This window comes from Agelaius tricolor, unplaced genomic scaffold (genome assembly GCF_023055355.1).
Source record: "Agelaius tricolor isolate 1412-34295 unplaced genomic scaffold, bAgeTri1.0.p SCAF_2, whole genome shotgun sequence".
NCBI lineage: Eukaryota > Metazoa > Chordata > Aves > Passeriformes > Icteridae > Agelaius > Agelaius tricolor.
In genome coordinates this window covers 62,945,257-62,964,101 of record NW_027269262.1, presented here as the reverse complement: position 1 = coordinate 62,964,101, position 18,845 = coordinate 62,945,257, and the positions used below count along the sequence as shown (strand labels likewise).

At 38.4% G+C, this 18,845-nt stretch overlaps 1 protein-coding gene across 4 annotated transcripts in view; it reads left to right on the top strand.

Annotated features, from left to right (window-relative positions):
* Positions 1-18,845, top strand: part of EYA1 (EYA transcriptional coactivator and phosphatase 1) — a 159,752-nt gene that overhangs the window by 93,923 nt on the left and 46,984 nt on the right. For all 4 annotated transcript variants that reach the window (XM_071420946.1, XM_071420940.1, XM_071420962.1 and 1 more), the window contains 4 exons: positions 150-287; positions 6,826-6,908; positions 7,323-7,509; positions 18,190-18,329. In XM_071420946.1, coding sequence (XP_071277047.1) covers positions 150-287; positions 6,826-6,908; positions 7,323-7,509; positions 18,190-18,329 — 548 coding nt within the window. The remainder of the gene's footprint in view (positions 1-149; positions 288-6,825; positions 6,909-7,322; positions 7,510-18,189; positions 18,330-18,845) is intronic.

Here is an 18,845-nt window from a genome sequence, read left to right as displayed (position 1 = left end):
CCATTACCTTATTAATTTGTGCATGCTCTCAATATTTGTTCTCTCAGGCAATAGTAGGTATATGTTAAAATGGCTGTTAATTAAGTGATTTTATTTTCCATCCCTGTTTGAATATGAACAAATAGATTTGCTGTCACTAACTGATTTAGGTGCATTGTGGGCAGGCATCAAGACAGAAGGTGGATTGGCACAGTCACAGTCACCTGGACAAACAGGATTTCTCAGCTACGGTGCCAGCTTTAGCACACCTCAACCTGGACAGGCTCCCTATAGCTACCAGATGCAAGGTCTGTATAAACAGATGTTACCATTAATTAGATATAGCTAATGCTATGGTGGGGTTTTCTCCTCCTTATTTTGTTATATTCCTAGAATAAAAATGGATGTTTGCTTGAGCTCTTAACTCTGATTTTATTGCAGTTGTTGATGAAATGATGATTGCCTTTGCTGAGAGAGCAACAGGCCAGCTCTCAGCAGTTTAGAAGACCCCTTGCTCATTAAATTTTAAATAGTGAAATATTCTAGTGTTGTTACAGTAAAAAAAGGTATCTCTGAATAGCAATAGTTTAGCAAATAGTGAATGAGACAAAGCTAGTCCTGTAAAACGTGACAGGATTATGAATTTAGGAAGTGCCAAATATAATTTGACACCTGAGCGTGTTCAAGGAGGGAGAAGAAGATAAAAATACCTACTGCAGCTGTGGAGGTAGCTAAGTAATGATTGAAGTCTGTTTCTTTGAAGTCTATTTAAAAGCTGTAAGTCTTTGTATGTGCAGGCTATTATTATCAATTATATTTTGTAGCTGTACTTGCCTGTTTAGTTTACTTAATGTCTTTCCACCTTGTTCTCCCAATTCCTTTTCCCTCTTCTGTATTGAGAAGTCACTGGTTGTGCCTGGTTCTGGATTGTTCAGGCTTAACAGATATTTTTTAAAATCTTTGTTTACCAGAAGTAGTTATTTTGGGATGTCTGCTGCAGGCCTTTTCACCCCTGAATTGGCAGTAGATATCAGGTGTGTTGTAATTTTGGAATTGTTGAAATAAGTCATCAATCACAAAAATGGACCACTTTTTTATAATTTTAGCACCTTTGTATATTATTAAGCTCAGTCTAAACTGTGTGCCACCAAGTAAACACTCCATGAAATGTCTTGAGGCAGAAGTGCTTTCAGAGACTAAGTGAATACAATTTTGTTTTTGTTCCACAGCTTTAAGGATATATTGATCCTGTACTTTGCTCAGACACAAGAGAGATGGTTTTTGTTGCATTTTTTTAAATCTTCTTTTGAACTGCGTGTTGAGTAGCTCCATAGGGCAGAAGTGACCCTCTGACATCTCAAATATTGCTGATTTATAGTGTGCTCTGACAAGCAAGAGGGACAGGACCAGAGTAGCACATGGATTTTCATCTACATGTTGAATAGTGATGATCTTCTCCTCATCAGAGTAAATATAACCAAACAAGGTTACTGGTTTTGCTTTCTGCAGGCAGCTGCACAAAAGAACTCAAACAAACACACTTCCACACCTACCTCCACACCCACCTTCCCCCCTCCAAAAATCCTACCTCTCTGTAGGAGAAAGCTCAAAATGCTTGCCAGCAGCAGCTAAAATGAACTTCTGAAACAACATTTCAGCTTTTAAGGAACTGATAATTCACAGTTGCTAGGAAATAGTGTGATTGAAAAATCATGTCTGGGCTGACTATAATTTCTATTGCAGTAGTGCAGTCATATACTGGGATCCTGTTGTGTTAACTTCTACAGGCAAATAAAAATATAGTCCATAGAAGTTGGAGGCTACAATTAAACACACAGACTAGAAGAGCCTAATGAAACAATAAAGCTGACACTGTTTATGTATAATAAACAGTTGGCACCCCATACTGGTTACCTAACAGCTCTAAAGGTGTTTTTTGAAAGATCTCAAGCAGAGGGATGTCAATAAAAAGGGATTTTAGGGAGGATAGGGAAATAGTTTTGCAGATGTCTATGGGAAACTCATTCAACAGAGGGAGGGAAGAGGGAGTAGCAAAGGATAATGTAGAGAGTGCTTAGAAAATTTAAGTGAAAGCTGTAAGTAATGTGAATGCTGGCATTAGTAGTTCAAAGCTTGGACTTTGTCAATAGACTGCATAGAGTCTGCCATAAAAGATATTACTTTTTTTTTTCTTTGCTATATGCAAAGTTTGTATAAGAGCAGAATTTTCAAGTTCAGCAAAGATGACAGTTGTCAAGAGATGGAACAGTAACATCTTGGAAAGCATTTTATCTGTATACTTTGAGAGGCAAGGATTTTAAAATATTCAGCAAAAATATGTTAAAGATGACCCAGTTGGGAAGCTCTAAGAAGCTCTAATAGGAAAAGGATCAGAACCATTGATTTAATGATGGAATTGTCTGCAGGGCTTAGGGGGAGGGGTCTTACTCTGGGTTGTGCTCTAGCTGTGCTGTGCTTGGGCTGAGAGCCGCCCACCTGTGGGAGTCAATGGATCACTGACAGTTCTGGCTTGGGCAGAAGAGCCACAGGTCAGACTTGGAGCATCCCTGTGGTGTGTATGTCCTTTCTGTTGTGCTCATAAACAGCACAATGAGTGGGTGAGGGAAGGACTGGTCTTCTACAGAAACCTTAGAGACCATAAGATTGGAAATAAGGGGAATATTTCAAATGAAAGGACTGGAGGAGTTGTAAGTTGCTAAGCAGGAAAGAATCACATTTCTGATCAGGTCTTTCTTGCAGTTAAATGTTTGACAATATATGTCTGTACTACTCGTGAGACTATATGTCTTGTAATATTTTCATTAAGTAAACTTGTGTATTTGAAACAACTCTAAATTGACTTAATTCTTCCTTTTGATTGAACAGCTGTTGAAAGTAAACAGGAACATTTGTTTCTCTTTCCTGATTTAATTTCAGAAGGAGAACCTATTCATAATTTCAACTATTATTTAAGGACAAAATTGATTCTCATGACAGAAGACGGGGTTACTGCTGCTGCTGTTCAGTTGTTTGTGCAGAAACCTCCAGAGAGCAAAATGAGTTTATTCTCCCTTTTCCCTCTAGCAGTATATGGGCAGGCTGCAGCCCCAGCCTTGTCATAGCCTGCAATAGCTGTTCTTCATCTCCTGCGTGCAGCTGCTGAGCTGCTAAATGGAGATAATGGATCCCACAACCTACTCCGCAGCCGAGCATTACATGACAGCGGCTCGGGGCCCTGCTGGCATTCCTGCCTGCGGCAAAGGGGATTTCCTAGCGGCCTTGCAGTTGTCCTGCTCGTGTTCCCTGACTGGGGTTACCTCGTGCTCCAAAGCTTTGGAGTTAATTCTGGTTCCTCTCCCTGGGATGGATGTCTGCCTGCAATGCAGAGACGCTGCCTCTTGGTGCGTGTGCAGCCAATTAAACCCAGTGCTTTTCCTGACCCTGCTAAAATTACAGCGTCATTAGTCACCGAACAATAGTGGGGGGAGAGGCTGCCAACTTATGAAAATTGTAAGGAGAATTGTTGCCTGTGACTGCTTGCTAAGTTTATTCTGGTAATTGGATTTTTGTTTGTCACAAATTTATAATCTCAATAAGGGAGTGCAGAGGGGACAGGGTGAGAAGAGGACTCGGGCAGTTCTGTGACCCATCTCCCCACTCCCCTCTCCCCCCCCTCCCCCTTACTTTATTTAACGAGTGTGTTCCTTAAGCTGTTTTTCATATAAGTTGCTTCATAGATGTTGAAAGACCACTTACATGACTAATGGCTGTGGGAATGGGCCCTTGTTCCTATATTGGCAGATTTATAAGGATTGCACAGTGAGGATAAATGGAGTGGAGAAGGGCTGGGGGAAACAGCAAGGAAAGAACTCCATTTGCAAATGTCTTATTTGGGTCTCCTTTGATTGTGATAAGAGGCATGGCTTGTACCCTCCACCGAGTACCCTACCACTGGAAGGGTGCTAGACCTGCGATGAGCACTAGCATTGTTTTAGTTACCGAGGCTGTGATGATAGAGCATAACTATCCCATTGGTTTGGGAATTCAACCGTAAAAAAGTAAACGTTAAGGTATTTGGTTATTATTATACAGTATAAAAATATTGTGCTGGATGGCTAAGCAGTTACTAGGACAACAAGAGGGAGTTTGCCAAGGATTTTTAAACACTGTAAGCAAACGGAAGAAACCTTGAGCTTAAATAGCCCATCTGGCCGTCTAAGGCTTTCCCAAGAGGCCAGATGGGACTAAACTTCTGCCACATACATTGTACCCTGATGATAGACATAGCCCATGGCAAGGAGACTGAGCTAGGAAGGCAAATGGGCTTCTGTCCCAATACACGGGGGAGGACCTTATCCCGTGCCTGCGGCGGCACAGGGCGCGCCCCGCACCTGGAGCGCGCCCTACTCCCAGCAGGGTCCGGCCGCCTTCCGATGCTGACTGGGATTCCCAGCTTTAATGTGGGTCAGAGCTCTTTGCAAAATAGACCTTTGACCTGCAATTTACAGCTTTTATCACATTTAAAGCTATGTAGCCAGCCAACTTAGGGCAGTAAATATTGCATGTTTTGTAGTGATTCTTATTTTTGTGTTTGTTCGGCTAAGGCAGGATAGCGGCTCTATGCCATGTTATGGCTGAATATTTAAAAAACAATTTGCAAAATCAGGAGTATTTTAAAAACAACTTCAGGCCTGTAGTTCTGGGTGGCCCACAGAGCTGTTTCTGAGAAACCTGCTTCATGTTTGTTACGGTCTAGGAGACCCTTACCCCTCCTCCATAGAAGCCAGTGCTGACCATGAGATGAAAGAGAGATCTGCATGTTAGTGTGTGTGTGTCTTTGTCTGAGAGGGAGAGATGCTGGCTGGCATGTAATTACTTTTCTCATTTGCTCTTGCAAATTATTTTCTAAACTTTCTGAGGAAAGACAATATATTCCTCAAACGAAGTCTGGGTTTTTTTCTACTTATGACTATGAGAGGCCTTTTATATCTTTTTAGAGTGGCTCAAACTGTGCGCCTTTAAAACCTGGCTTTGAATGTATTACTGCATCTGCAAAAAACCCTATAGAAATAAGAAGAGGCACAGTGATTTATATTTTTCCAGCCAGAGCACTATTAGAAATAAAATATTATTTCAAATTGCAATTTAAAATATTTTTCAGATGTATTTTGGCTTTTGTGTTTGTCACAATAAAAAAAATAACATCTGTTTTCCAATTTTAAATTAAATTTAAAACAACATGTTTTTCTCATTAGTACTGTTTATCTGTACTATCTGCTAAACTTGGATGTCAACTCTTCTGCTGAAGTAATCTGATTTTAGTTCACAGGATTAGTAGCATCTATCAACAATCAGAGATTTTACACTAGTGGAAGATAGAAGATAAATGTTTATAGTTATTTCATACATTAAGTTTAAGCTTCATCCTTTACTCCCACTATTGGTGAACTTCTCATCTACGTCTTTGAGACTTAACTTGTATGTGGTTTTAGTAACTTTTGCAGTCAAAACATTTGAATATTTTTCCTTCTGACTTCTCATAGCTTCAATACCTATTGGTCTGGTGTTTTTTGTTTAAGAAAAGTAAATAGCATTTTGACAGACAAATGTCCTTCAGGGTTTGTAATAAGTATGGACCCCTGCCTGCATCCTGTCCTCTGGATTTGTAAGAAATGTTGCTTCTCCCAATGAGTAACCTCTTTTTGGGTTTGTTTATTAATTGAGTTGTGTCGGGTACATCAGAGGATTGGTTCATCTGTGTGCCTGACTCCCTGTTGATTTTCATCCCTCCTTGTGTCCTTTGCTCACCTGCAAGTTTAACTCCCAAGGTCTCTGTATATCTTTGCACTGAGGCAGATTTTGGTGGTGAGGGAGGCTGTAAACAACCTGTGCACTTTAATAACCTATACTGACTGGTGCTCTCCTGCTGCATGAGTTCAATAGGTTGCCTCATTACAGACTTTGTGGTGGCTTATGTAGCTTCACCCTGTGCATCCATATGTCTCAGCTGGTGGCTGTGTCACTCCTGGGTTACAGCCAGCGAGGGCAAGACAGCTGAAAGGGAGTTGCTGCCCTTTTAGTGGAACAGCTTCTCAGGTTGGGTATTAGAGAGCCCCATCTGTCTATTTTTGGTGGCTCATGAAAGCTGGAGGAGGGTGATGAAGGCAGTAATTCAGTCTCTGGGCTAAATTCCATCTTGGGGCTCCCTTTTCAGAGAGGTACTTTTTTTTCTCTTGTGTCATACCCAGTACACTCTGTCAAAAGAGGGAAGGTTTGCAGCCCAAGGCTGTCTCTGATCGATTAGTGAGTCCTAATGGCTTTGCAGTGGGATTGAGCTGTTTGGAGCAGGGAGTTATGGCTTTTGCTGCTCCTGTGAGGGGCTGAGGCTCAGGAAGGGGAGAGGACATAGTTCTCAAAGGTGGCAGGAGAAACAGAGCCATCAGGTTTTCATGAGGGGAGATGGTGTCTCTCGGGACAAGGCTTGCCCTTATTGTTCAACAACAACAAAAAAAAGAAAAATAAAAAAAGAAGTAAAGAAACCCTCATTACTTCCACAGTGCTGGGTGTTATTCAGAGGGGTGCAATAGCTGAATTTTCAATCAGACCTGAGGTGGGTCCAAAATTCCAGTCTAAATTTCAAGGGGATTTTTTTATTGTAATAATGAAACACAGAGTGTAAGAACGATGAATTATCACTCTCTAAGTATTAACATGTTATGGAGCTGAATCGGTCAACATATGGGAAATATTACAAATATGCCATAATGTTATGATATAATTGTGTGATAGAAGTTATTTTCCAATACTTTGTTTTAGTAATTCACATAATTTTTCCTTTCATTTCAGGCAGCAGTTTTACAACATCGTCAGGAATATATGCAGGAAATAATTCACTCACAAATTCTACTGGATTTAATAGTTCACAGCAGGTAAATTTGCAAATAGGAGTTCAGCAAACTTTGGCAAACTTAGAATTCTCATCTGCTGAAAAAATGTAGCTCTTAAATAGTTTGTTGAAAGATATTGTCATCTTTCAAGTTAAACTAAAATGTTTATAAATGTTTTTCTTCAATCTGTCATCTTAGAGCTAATTGTCAGAGGTTGATGTTCTTATTCACACATCTTAAGCAGTGTGTCTAATAAACTGCTTGTATGAGAAGACATACTAAATTATGTGTAATTTAGATTTTGTTTTACTGCCTCACAGTTTGAGGTCCTACAGCACCAAGTCCAGGAAGCATACGTGCTCAAAGTCTGACATGTGTTTGTAGTTATATTTTGGAATTTATACTGAAAAGTAGCAAAACTTTGATGGGCTACTCAGTTGCTTTTTTGTCTTGCAGGAATATCCCTCCTATCCCAGTTTTGGCCAGGGCCAATATGCACAGTATTATAATAGCTCACCATACCCTTCACATTACATGACGAACAGCAACACCAGCCCTACGACACCCTCCACAAATGCAACATACCAGCTTCAAGAACCACCATCTGGCATCACCAGTCAAGCAGTTACAGATCCTGCAGCAGGTAATTACATGGATTTTATGGTCCCTATGAGGCACGTTTTTGTAAGTTGAAAGGGGATTGAATTGGATTTTTTTTGTGTAGTTGTTGATTTTTTTTTATTATTATTTCTTAATCCTGAGCCTGTGGCATATCTTGGACAGATTTTAACAGAAAATAGAGTAAAGAAAAAAGAGGACCAGTAAGAGTTTTAATGCTTATCTGGAATGCAAGTAGTTTATATTTATTTGTAAAGTGTGTTAAAAATTGCAGGGTATGGATAAGTCTTTACTTAACAAGAATCTGGTGCTTTTAAGCTCTGTATTCATTAAGATAAACCCCTTTGATTTTTCTTAAATAAAACTGAAATCAAGAGGCCTTCAAACCATAACCCAACTGTCTACTTGAAAGAGAGCTTTTGAGTTCTTTATTTCAGAGGACATAATAATGCTTGCAATGGAGAGTTGAAATTGCACAAGTGTTTCCATTTTAAGAAAAGATTTTCAGTGGCTTATTCTTTTTTCCCAGTCATTTTACCTTTCTTGGTGGAATTTGGCAGTCCTTTACTAGTTGAGATACTTTTTGGACATTTATGCCAAGCTACTCCAGCTGTTTTTGGAAAGGAGGGGTGAAAAATACTTTTCTCATTATTAAAAAAAAGTCAAAATCCATCTTTTTAAAAGATCAGGTGTGTCAGTCATTAGTAGATGGCAGAGGTATGAAGTCTGTCAGACAGAAATTCCAAGGTTGCAGATGTGTTTCGTAGTAATGCAGGAAGAAGCAGTTATGATTTGGCAGTGGTATTAGGTGGTTTTGTTTCTGGCTTTTTTGGGATGAGGTTTGATTTAGTTCTCTTGAAGCACTTGATGGGACTGATCTTCCATGTGCAATGCTAAATTTTACTGTAATTTTCTAGGCCTCTGTTTCTTTTCTGCATGAGTGTGCACCAGAAGAAAATGTTATGCAGTGTTGTCTTTTTTGAGACATTTGCTGCAAGTAGGGAAGAAAATACAGCTGGTGTGTGCATTTATATATACACGAGGTCATGTTTGTGCACTGTATTTGAGAAAGGAATCTTTCTAAATATATGAGTGCTTATTGGGGTCTTTGGCATTTAGATGTGGATGCATATTGATGTCTGCATAATTATCCTGCTTTTCACTTGTTAAAAATTTTTTGCTTTTGTTTTCTTGTGATTTTGTTTGCTTTTCTTTTTAAGTTGGAAGCAGTTAAGTTTTCTTTAGCCCAAAACCCTACGGTGGTCAAGTTTTAGCTGTTATCAAGACACTAAAATTGAATCATTGTATCATCTGTGTCTTGATCTTTTGCAAAATCTTTGCATGTATTTTTTTAATTCATCTTTACTATAGCATTTACTTCCTAAAAGCTACAGTAAATGTGCATATGAAGAGAGGAGGTATAATATTCCCAAGCTCAAACTTAGTGACTTAAAGACTGTCCTCCTATTTAAATAGTTTTCTGTTTTAGTTTTCTCTATAAGCCTGAACAGAACTTTTCTCAGTTCCTTTTTAAGAAGTCTTTCTTTTCTCTCTCACATCTTCCATATTCTTGTTATGACAGTTTTGTCTAAAAATTTGAAAGAATTTGGTGAGCTTTCTCGTGGATGAGTTCTGCACCTAATCCTTCTTCTAATTTTTTATTTCATGTGTTGAAAGCTGTACATCCATGGATCCCTACCACTGCTTGCTTAGCCCTTTCTCAGACATGTGCACACCTCCTCTGGCATTACTGGGACTTCTATTTCTTTTCTCAAGACATTAACATTACTGATTTAACAGTTCTGAAAATGTTCCTTCCAGCAGTTTGCAAATAACAACCCTTAATGTAGCTATGGGGTTATCATGGGCTGACTGCCTCTACCAGAGGCAGAAGCACATTTAGGAAAGTACCTGCTGTGGACCACTCTATTAGAAGGAGCTGATCAAAGGCATCTCCATCAATGTGGTTGCAATCAGCAGAAGGTCTAGGGCCAAATTTCTCCATTTTTCTTTTTGCAGCTTTTTTCTTTATGCAGTTAGGTTAGGATCAAGCCCATTTAGGCTCCTTCTGGATTTCCTGGAGAGAGATGAACACTTCTAATTAGAGTTCAGTTTAACAGCTGTCTTGATCCTGTGATGCCAAAGCCTCTCCAGTGGCATGGAAACCGTTTAAAGTGGCTGACATACCTGTGCTGGCTTCCTAAGGAGAAATTAGCCAAGAATCTTCTGCACCTTCAGCGCTGGTAGAAAGGAAAGAAGGAACCATCAGTGAATCCAGTGCTGTGCTTGCCATTTCTCCTTGGACAGTAAATGGTTGTGCTTTTTTCTTGTTGAGGTTTATTGCCAACCCTCAGTTGAGGTCATACATAGCCTGCTTGGAGAACAAAGCAAGGCTGGGCTCAAAGAAAAGAGGGATCAACATGTAGGAAGGGAATGCTGGTGGAGTGGGGACAAGTGGAAGGCACATTCAACAGAAGGAAATTAATAGTTGGGTCAAAAACACAGAACAAAAGAGCAAATTAAACAAATTTTTATTACAATTAGTAAAATTTCTGTAGGCTGTTTTGCCACATCTGCTCAAGTTAGGCTGCTGATTCTTTACCACAAGTGGAATGTTTCATATGAGGGATGGCGGGGAGCAGTGCAGAGCTATCACATTTAGTAGGATGGGCTCCAGCTGCTGAATTGCAGCTGTCTATCCTTAGACATCTTCTACATTTAAAAAAAAACCTTGTAATCCATGTGGTTATGAACTATGCCAGGACAAGCACAGAACAGCCTTCAGACTTTACAGAGGCACCAGAATAATTTGACAGACATAGGTGGTTTCTATGAATTTGGGCCAAAAAGTGAAACAGAAGAGTCTGGTAAGAAAATATGAAAGGGAGAAAGTAATTATGTGCTCTTGTGACATTTTTAGTAGAGTTTTGCCGACTCAGAAATCTCAGATAATTTTACTTCAAATATGTTTAATTCCTTGTCCAAATATAAAATAATCCTTTTATGATTTTCCTCAGTTACTAGTTAAATTTGAAAATTTTTGCCATGCAATCCAGAACATGCAGGAATTCCTGCAGAAAAACCTGGGATTTTCCATGCTTAGTGTTTTTTCTTGCTCTTCGCTTTCAGGATTTGAAACTTTCTTGTACCACAGTCAGGATAAAATCATTCATTGCCCAAATGTTTATAGTCTTTGTATCCATAAATCAGATACAGAAATTAATGTTACTTTCTTGTGAACAAAAGCCTGTATTTTTCTTAGTGATGTAATCAGAAAGTTGCTGATTTTTTGTCTAAACTATAGTATCTAAGAGAAGTAATGAGAATTAAAATTATGAAATGGAAGTAGATAAACGAGCAAATATTTGTTCTCCCTTCCAATATTTAAATTCATTGAAGTAGGTTGAGAGTGAACAAAAGCAGTATTTCTTTATGTTTCATGTAGGTAAGCTGTGTAGCTCTTTGCTGCAGGATGTTGTGGATGCAAAAAGTTTATGCCAGTTCAAGCATAACTTTGACAAGCTCAAATATTAAATTTACAGAGACAACAAGAAATTCTTGATGCACCAGATCACTGGAGACTGGGGATGAATTAGTGCTGTGTGGATGTCTGTCCTTTTTATGCTTTCTTACTTAGTTTCCAGCTGTTTGCCAGTGTTGAAATTTACCCTGGAGAGTTATGCCCCCATTCACTATGCCTACCCTGATGCTCAAAAATTCTTAGTGTAACATTCATAACATTATTCTAGGAGTTAATATGGAAAAAAATACCTTTTATAAAACCATAATAATTTTCTCTTGCAATATTTCAACTCCATCATCACAAATGGTAATAAAAAGTTCTTGATTTGTGCAATATTTTTTTTTCATTCAGTCAGGAAGGTTGAATTTATCCTTCTATTTCATATGATGATGTATTTATAATTTATTAAACAGTGTTTCTCTCAAGAGAAACTTGCATTGTTCTTGAGATTCAATCTCTTTCATTTTTCTTGGTTTCTGTAATAAGTGTGTTTAATATATTACTGGAAGGTTTGGGGTTTTTTTCATATTACTCACATACTTCACAATGCAGATTAAAAACCTCACAGGGGTTGTGCCAGCCAGCAAAACTTGGTCTCAGACATGGGCCACTATTTTGCTCTTAAAGACTAAACTTCTTTTTCCTTGAGTACTATATCATCTTTAGTATTACAAAAAGGAAAGAAACTTTTACAGTTTCTTCTTATGGTGTTTCATAACAATAAATTAGAGACAGAAAAGTGAAAGAGGGTAAATAGTTTATATAGACAACTTTTCTTTCCTATATGAAAAGAAATGCAGCTATATTTGCAGTACATTTCTGGTATTCTAATGTTTGTTCTTTTTCATAAATATAAATGAAGAGTAAATCTACAGGATATATTATACAAAGAAGGAAAATCACAGCTAATTCGATCAAAACAGAAATTAAATTGGATACAATGATGAATGGCAAAGTGCAGTACTGGTTTTGCTTTTCTCATAATGATTGTTTTCCTGGGATGCTTATCTTTGGTTTTGATGGGATTAAAAGTAACAATGATTTCAAATTGTTTGAAAACTGAACTAATGAGTCAGGAAGAAATAACTAACAAGGATACAGGTACTACTGGCCTGTTATGGATTGCTTCATGTTTTTTCTTCAATAAGGAATGCTGGAGGACAAAAATCTGGACCACTGTCAGTTGTGGTCATATATAGTTTATAAATACTGTTATATATGATATTTTGTCATTATTTTAAATATGCAATCCTAAATCAAAACCTCAACCAGGCTTTGAAATAAATAGTCATTTTTGCCACTATTTTTAACAGACTGTTGAGAGTTTCTGTCAAGTTTGTAATAGCATGCTCTTAATTCTCAATATACAAACATTAAATTTGTTTTTCAAGTGAAGATTTTGACATTTTGTCAAAACAGCACTAGAGATATACTTCTGTGATCCTGACAGCAGGCATTATTGTATTTCTTGCAATATTTACTTAGTGCTTTCACTTATTACTAATATAGTATTATTTTTTTAGTAGACAAGTAAAAAAAGAACATCCACAAATACACTTGATTCTGCTGCATTGTTTAATCCTGGTCCAGTTGTATGCAAGTAGAAGTTTGTATAGGTGCTCGTGGAATTTGTGTTTAGTTTTATTTATGCAAAAGGAAACTTTAATTATGCAAAAGTAAGAAAATCTTAGTGTGAGACTGACATATTCAAATTACTTGACTCTTGTATTTTTATTCTGGTGCATAGGAGTTGAAATAATACTGGCAAAATGAAGTATAAGATTTAAGGGAAAGCCATTAATCTGGGCACCATCTAAATGGAAAATTTTTTGTACATAGCTACTTCTAGAGACATTTGACTGTACTAAGTACCCTGGACCCACCTCATCCATGTAATTTACATTGTGACATGAGATATGATTACTTTGATAATGTATGTTTACTCTTTTTTGCATAACCTTTCAGTGTAGTAGGGAAAAAGTCTAATAAAATTTGCAATGCCTTTGTCAGCAGCAAAAGCTCTACCCACACACACACCAGGTGGATTTACCTAGAGACACACTTGATTTTGGGCTTTCTGGCATAGCCAGTTTGCCCCAGATTTGTCACTGAACACTATTGCTGTACATTGAAATCAACAGTAAGAAAATGCAGCAATTACTATGGGGGATTTTCATAACAAACAGAAATGAATTACAGATTATGGTGCTGCAAATGCTGTCTCTGCAGCTGTACTGTCAGTTCATAAATAATCAAGGTGGTTTTATTTTTGAGGTGGTGGAAAATTGTCCTGTGTGACAAAACCATCAACACTGCCCAGAGTGATGTATAAAGAGAAGTATAAGCTGATGAACTCTCATGTCAAGTTGCAGTGTTATGGTGCCTTGAGGCAGAGAGGAAAGTCTGATACAGTCTGGTTCATGTATTCTAGTTAGGCCAGCATGTAAACATATTTCATTCCTCACAGTTATGTTTTTGTCAGGCTCTGTGTCACTGTATGCTACAAGGTCACAAGCAGGGGAGTACCAGTCACACCTGCAAAACAAGATATTTACAGAATCTGGGCTTAAAATGGTTTTTTTTCTGACTGACTGTAGAAGTCAAGAGTGGGTCTTTTATACTTATCCAAGGTTCAGAAGAAGGTGAAGCAGAAGTAAGCTATAACATTTAGTGTCTGCCTGGAGCAAAGTACAGAGAGTTGCTATAGCAGGGAGATAATAATATAAAATAATGTGTATGTCCATGGATGCAGAAGTATAACTGTTTCTACAGTTGCTATTAATACAAATTTGTATTAACTGTTGCTATTAATACAAATTTATGGAGGCATTGCAACACAGAGCCACTCTACTGGCAGTCTAGACTGATGGATCCAGCAGGCTGTACCCTGCCTGCTGCAGGGGCAGTCTGCAGGCACCTCAGGAGCATCAAGGCAGGCTAGGCTTGTGTAAGATTTGCCCTAAACACTTGTCCAGATCCCAGATATTTTTGTCTCAGGGGATTTTCAGACCTGCTATTGTTTGTGTGTTTAGGGTGTGCCTGCATTAGCATTTTAGTTTTGAGTAGGGTCTTTTTTAGTGTGAAGCTTTGACTCAGCAGAGCAGTCCTAGGGCACCCAAGTGGAGTCCTTCCAGTCAAAGCTAACCTGGAAAATGTCCTCCAGAACAGCTCCTAATTGCTCCAAGCCCTTCTGAGGTGCCCAGGAGATCAGATCAGAATGCACTTGCACTGGAACCACCTCTCAGAACTGCCAGCAGAACCTGATGTCGTTGCCACCACTTGCCTGATCCCACAGATCCAACTTGCTAATGTGGTGCAGCTGTAGCACCCCTGAATGCTTCACTTCCAGGGATGTCTTCAGGCCCCTCTTGAACCCATGTTAAATATTGAGAGGCTGGCATGGGTTTGTTTTTTTGGGGGGGAAAATGTGTACAAATCTCGTAGGTTTTATCTGAATTCCTTGTGTTTAACGAGGCTGCTGCCAGCTCCCTTTGGTGATCTGGCTTTTGTGTTGGACAAGCGATGGATCTGATCCTCACCCTCTTCTTTGCTTATGATTATGTGGAGGGCAGGGTTTTCTCCTGCACTTACTTGGGTTTGTGATGCTCAAGGACAGGATAAAATTGAATTCAGTGTTTTAGAAAAATCATCATTTCACTTGGCTAGTATTAAAGTGTCTGGTACAATGAAGTCAGCTGAAGTTGAACAAATTAACCTTCTCTTAGCAATGATTATAGAGTAATGAGTATAGTGATAACATGATTTGTAGCTATGTAAATTGATTTCAGCAAGTATTTTGATGCCCCTGGCAGTTAAATCTTTTCACTTAACATAATTAACAATTCACTTAACAATTTTAAAAGTAAGCTAGGCTAAGGCAGTTTGGCAGGAATTGCAGCAGAAGGATAAAAAGCTGTTTAGGAAATCATGTCCAAAGAGAAGTCAGTGAGAGCTCACTGTTGAATCAGAGGGATGGCTGCAGCACATTCCTCAGTGTCTGCCTTGGGCCTAGCACCAGAGCACATTTTCATTAATCACTATGTGACGGAACAGAATGTGTTTGCCTATTAAATATGTAGATGACACCATGCTGAGAGGGGCTGTGAGGCCTTTGGAGACAGGATGAGAACTCAAAAAATGGAGATGTGATCTGAATAGGAGCAGGTGTGAGGTATACATTTAGGCAGGAATGAAGAACTGCACAAATGTGGGACAGGGAATGTTGGCAGCTTCTTCCAGGCTCTACCTTTCCCTGCAGACTGCTCTCAGCACTGCAGATATTAGTGGCACACAGAGTACCCTCAGCCACTGTTGTTTTTCTTTCTCCAGAATTTGTCAGGGCTGGTCATGTCGAGGCTCAGGGCTCAGGTGGACACTGAATTCTTTATCTGGGTTTCCTTATGAGGCTCTGAGAGTGACCATTGGACACTGAGCTGGTGAACATCCATGCACACAGAGGCTTCCCTTCATGGGCATGGAAAAAGTTTTTTGCACACAATGTCGTGTTTTCCCCCACTGGTGACTGCTGTCTGTCACACTGTTTGTAACACACTGATCTCCTCAGCAGGCTCAGAAGCTGCAGGTATAGCAATGTTGCTTGTTCAGTCATGTGCAAGGTTTGGCCAAGTCTTCAAGAAACAACCAGTTCAATGTCACTTCTTCCTCAGAGGACAATCTAGGAATGTCCAAACTAATATTTATGGAAATATTGTAGAAAATGCAAATTTTTTCCAGCCAAGTGATGTCCAGGGGAGGATAGCCTGCAGAACATTCAGGAAGTCAAGCTTTGCTTGATTTTGCTTTGCATTGTTTTGTCCAGTTTGGTGAGACTGTAGAGAATGAGAATCAGAGCCTAGCAAAGAAGATTGACAGGGAAGGGTTAATATAACAACAAAGGGGATCTGTGAACAGTCTTCAAATGCATGCAGATACAATGAAGGGAATAATTTTCCCCCCACTTTCACAGATTAAACTTCTACTGCTGTAATGAATGCTGAAGTTGTATATTCTGATGGTGCAGCTGTCCAAGCAGCAGAGATTTCCTGGAGAGATCCGTAAGAGCAGGACAGACAAATGTTTTTGGGAATGATGGAAGTACAGTGGTCCCAAGAAGGGGTCCTGAGGCAGGGTTGGGAGTCCTTCTGTCAGGTGAGAGGCTGGTGCATCCAGACAGATGACCTGGGAAGGGGAAATGGAAATGAGCCTCCTCCACCCAAACTTGCAGCCCTGTGTTTAAAGTTTTGAATGAAGTATTCATAAGCGAAAGTGTTGCAAAGATGGAGAGCTGCATGCCTCTTACACACAGATTTCCTTCCCTGCCCCCACCATGCTCTGCTCGGTGTCCTCACTCGTTTAGGTTTCCTTGTTTGTTTATTTGTCATGGAGTTTTGTTTATACTCTTTCCATCTCACCTGTTCCCTGCTTGTTTTAGTATTACTCCAGCAAGTTTAATTCTTGAAACTTTCTGGCATAACATGTCTGTAAGAAAAAATTCTAAAACTGGGCACCAAAACCAAACTCCTAAAAACAGTGTCAGAGACCAAAAACAGCTGAAATTTAAATTAGTCAATAGAAAATGCAATTTTTCATTACATCAAAGTTTTGAAGTACATATTTAGAACATCATATCACCAGTATACCTGTCGAAGAAATTCTGGTCTGTTTATTTTATGGGGGTTTAGTATAGGTCAGATGTTTTCAGAAGATTTTCTGCTTAACTTTGAGTTACATCTTAACTTGTTCTGCTTTGTTTGATGTAGTCTGAAATATTTAGGTAAATATATAAGGTGAAATATGTAAGCTATGCTAATTCTCAATAAGTGTAGATTTGAAGGCTGAGCATGAGAATTTCAAGACCTTTTCCTTTCATTCAGCACAAGTAACTGTTATTATTTGGAGTAATTGTGCATATGTGGTGTTACACAGATGTCCAGAGTCCCCTCCTTAATTTAACCTTTGACCTCAACAGGATGTTTTCCTAGGAGAGAGAATCCCTTGTGTGAGAAGTATACCTGTCTTTTCAAGCTGGAATGTTGTGGTCTAGGCAGATTCAAACTAAAAATTTTGCATCTACTGAACTCTAAAGAGTAGTTAATATTAACTGAGCAGTAAAATTGAGAAACATAAAAGTTGCAGCTGCCTTCACTAAAGTAGTGGTTTTAGGAAAAACAAAAGACATCATGGTGACCATCAAAATAAAAGTATTTGTGCAATTCAGACCATGAAAGGAAGTTTTCAAAAGAGATTTAAAAATGTGTTGTTTCATTTCTAAGGACTGTGGTACTGCTAATTAAATTAATGGGAAGGATAACTGATGCTCAGTGTATGCTTTGTTAATGTGCAAGCATTCACTATAATAGAGCCTATGGATGTTAAAAGTAGGAAAATATCTTCAAACTTGCATGTTTTCAGAAAAACCCTGCTGTTCTTAACTACATAAATCATCATTCTTTTTGCACCTGTTCAAAACCAGTAAATATTCTTACAAATGAATGTTGCTGGACCATAATAATTACCATGCAATACTGTTTGTAAAGATTTGTACCCTGTCTTGAAGGTACTCATTGGAAATGTTCAGTGTTGATTAGGCCTTTAAAAATACTAGAAATATCATCTTCATAGTTGATGCATATTTAACACTTATTAATTTAAATTACCATAGGAAAATAAATATTCTGGTTTATGCTATATCTTGGAATAATTCTATTCTTCTGGCTCAAATGTAGCAATCTAAAAGAGTCTCCAACCAGACAATTTGGAAAATTTTTCAGTTAATATATGTCTAGGTTTTTTTTCACACCTGGTTGGATTTTTCTTACCCATCATCATGACAGTTATTTTAAAGCATTTAAGGTATTTAAGTTTGAAAAGATAGAGTTAAATTAATGTTGTTTTATGAAAAACTGGCATCCCTTAAAATTGTTTACTTAATCTTGTAATAAATGAAGGAATGAAGCAATGAAGTTTTTATCTCCTAAGTCTTCTATAGGCGTTTACTGAAATCATTTGTCACTCTTTTTACATATATTTTGAGCTAGATTGAACCAATTTATGACTCAGTATGACCACTTACTGTTTAATATTTAATTATTTTAGTTAGGACTGGGTTTGATGTGAGCAAGAAAGTGGAACATTCTGAACATGGAACTGCAGGGTAAAAGTGTTCTTTCTTTACTGTGGCAGAATACAGCACAATCCACAGTCCATCCACCCCCATTAAAGATTCAGACTCAGACAGATTGCGTCGGAGCTCAGATGGGAAATCACGTGGACGTGGCAGAAGAAACAACAATCCTTCACCACCACCTGACTCTGATCTGGAGGTACTATATATTAAATGTCTTTGGCCTGTTACAGAACTTTATTTTTATCATTATTTTGCACAAACAAGTGTTATTTATGTATCAAAAATAAAGTGGCATTGAAACTCCCCTTTTCCTAACAGTATTTTCATTGAAAATAGGATTTTTCTTCTAAAGAAACTTCTTCAAGAAGAGCTTCTACTTCCTTGGAAAAATACTGGGTGTTTCTTTCTCCTTTTGATTAAGCAAAGCAAACAAACAAACAAACCAAAACAAACCAAATGGGAAAAAAAAGAAAGAAAAAAAAAGGAGCAATCTTTTCCCAAGGCAAAGAAAGGTTTTCAATTGGACAAGAGACACTTCTAGCACAATAGTGGGGTTTGTTCTCCCATGCCCTGTTCACATTCCTCCCAGTGGCCCATGGTTTATGTTGAGAACACATCTCCAATGACACACCACAGCTATGAGTGTCCACACTGCATTACTTTTCCTTTCCAGAAGCTTACCCATTTGTCATCATGGGAAATACAATCTCAC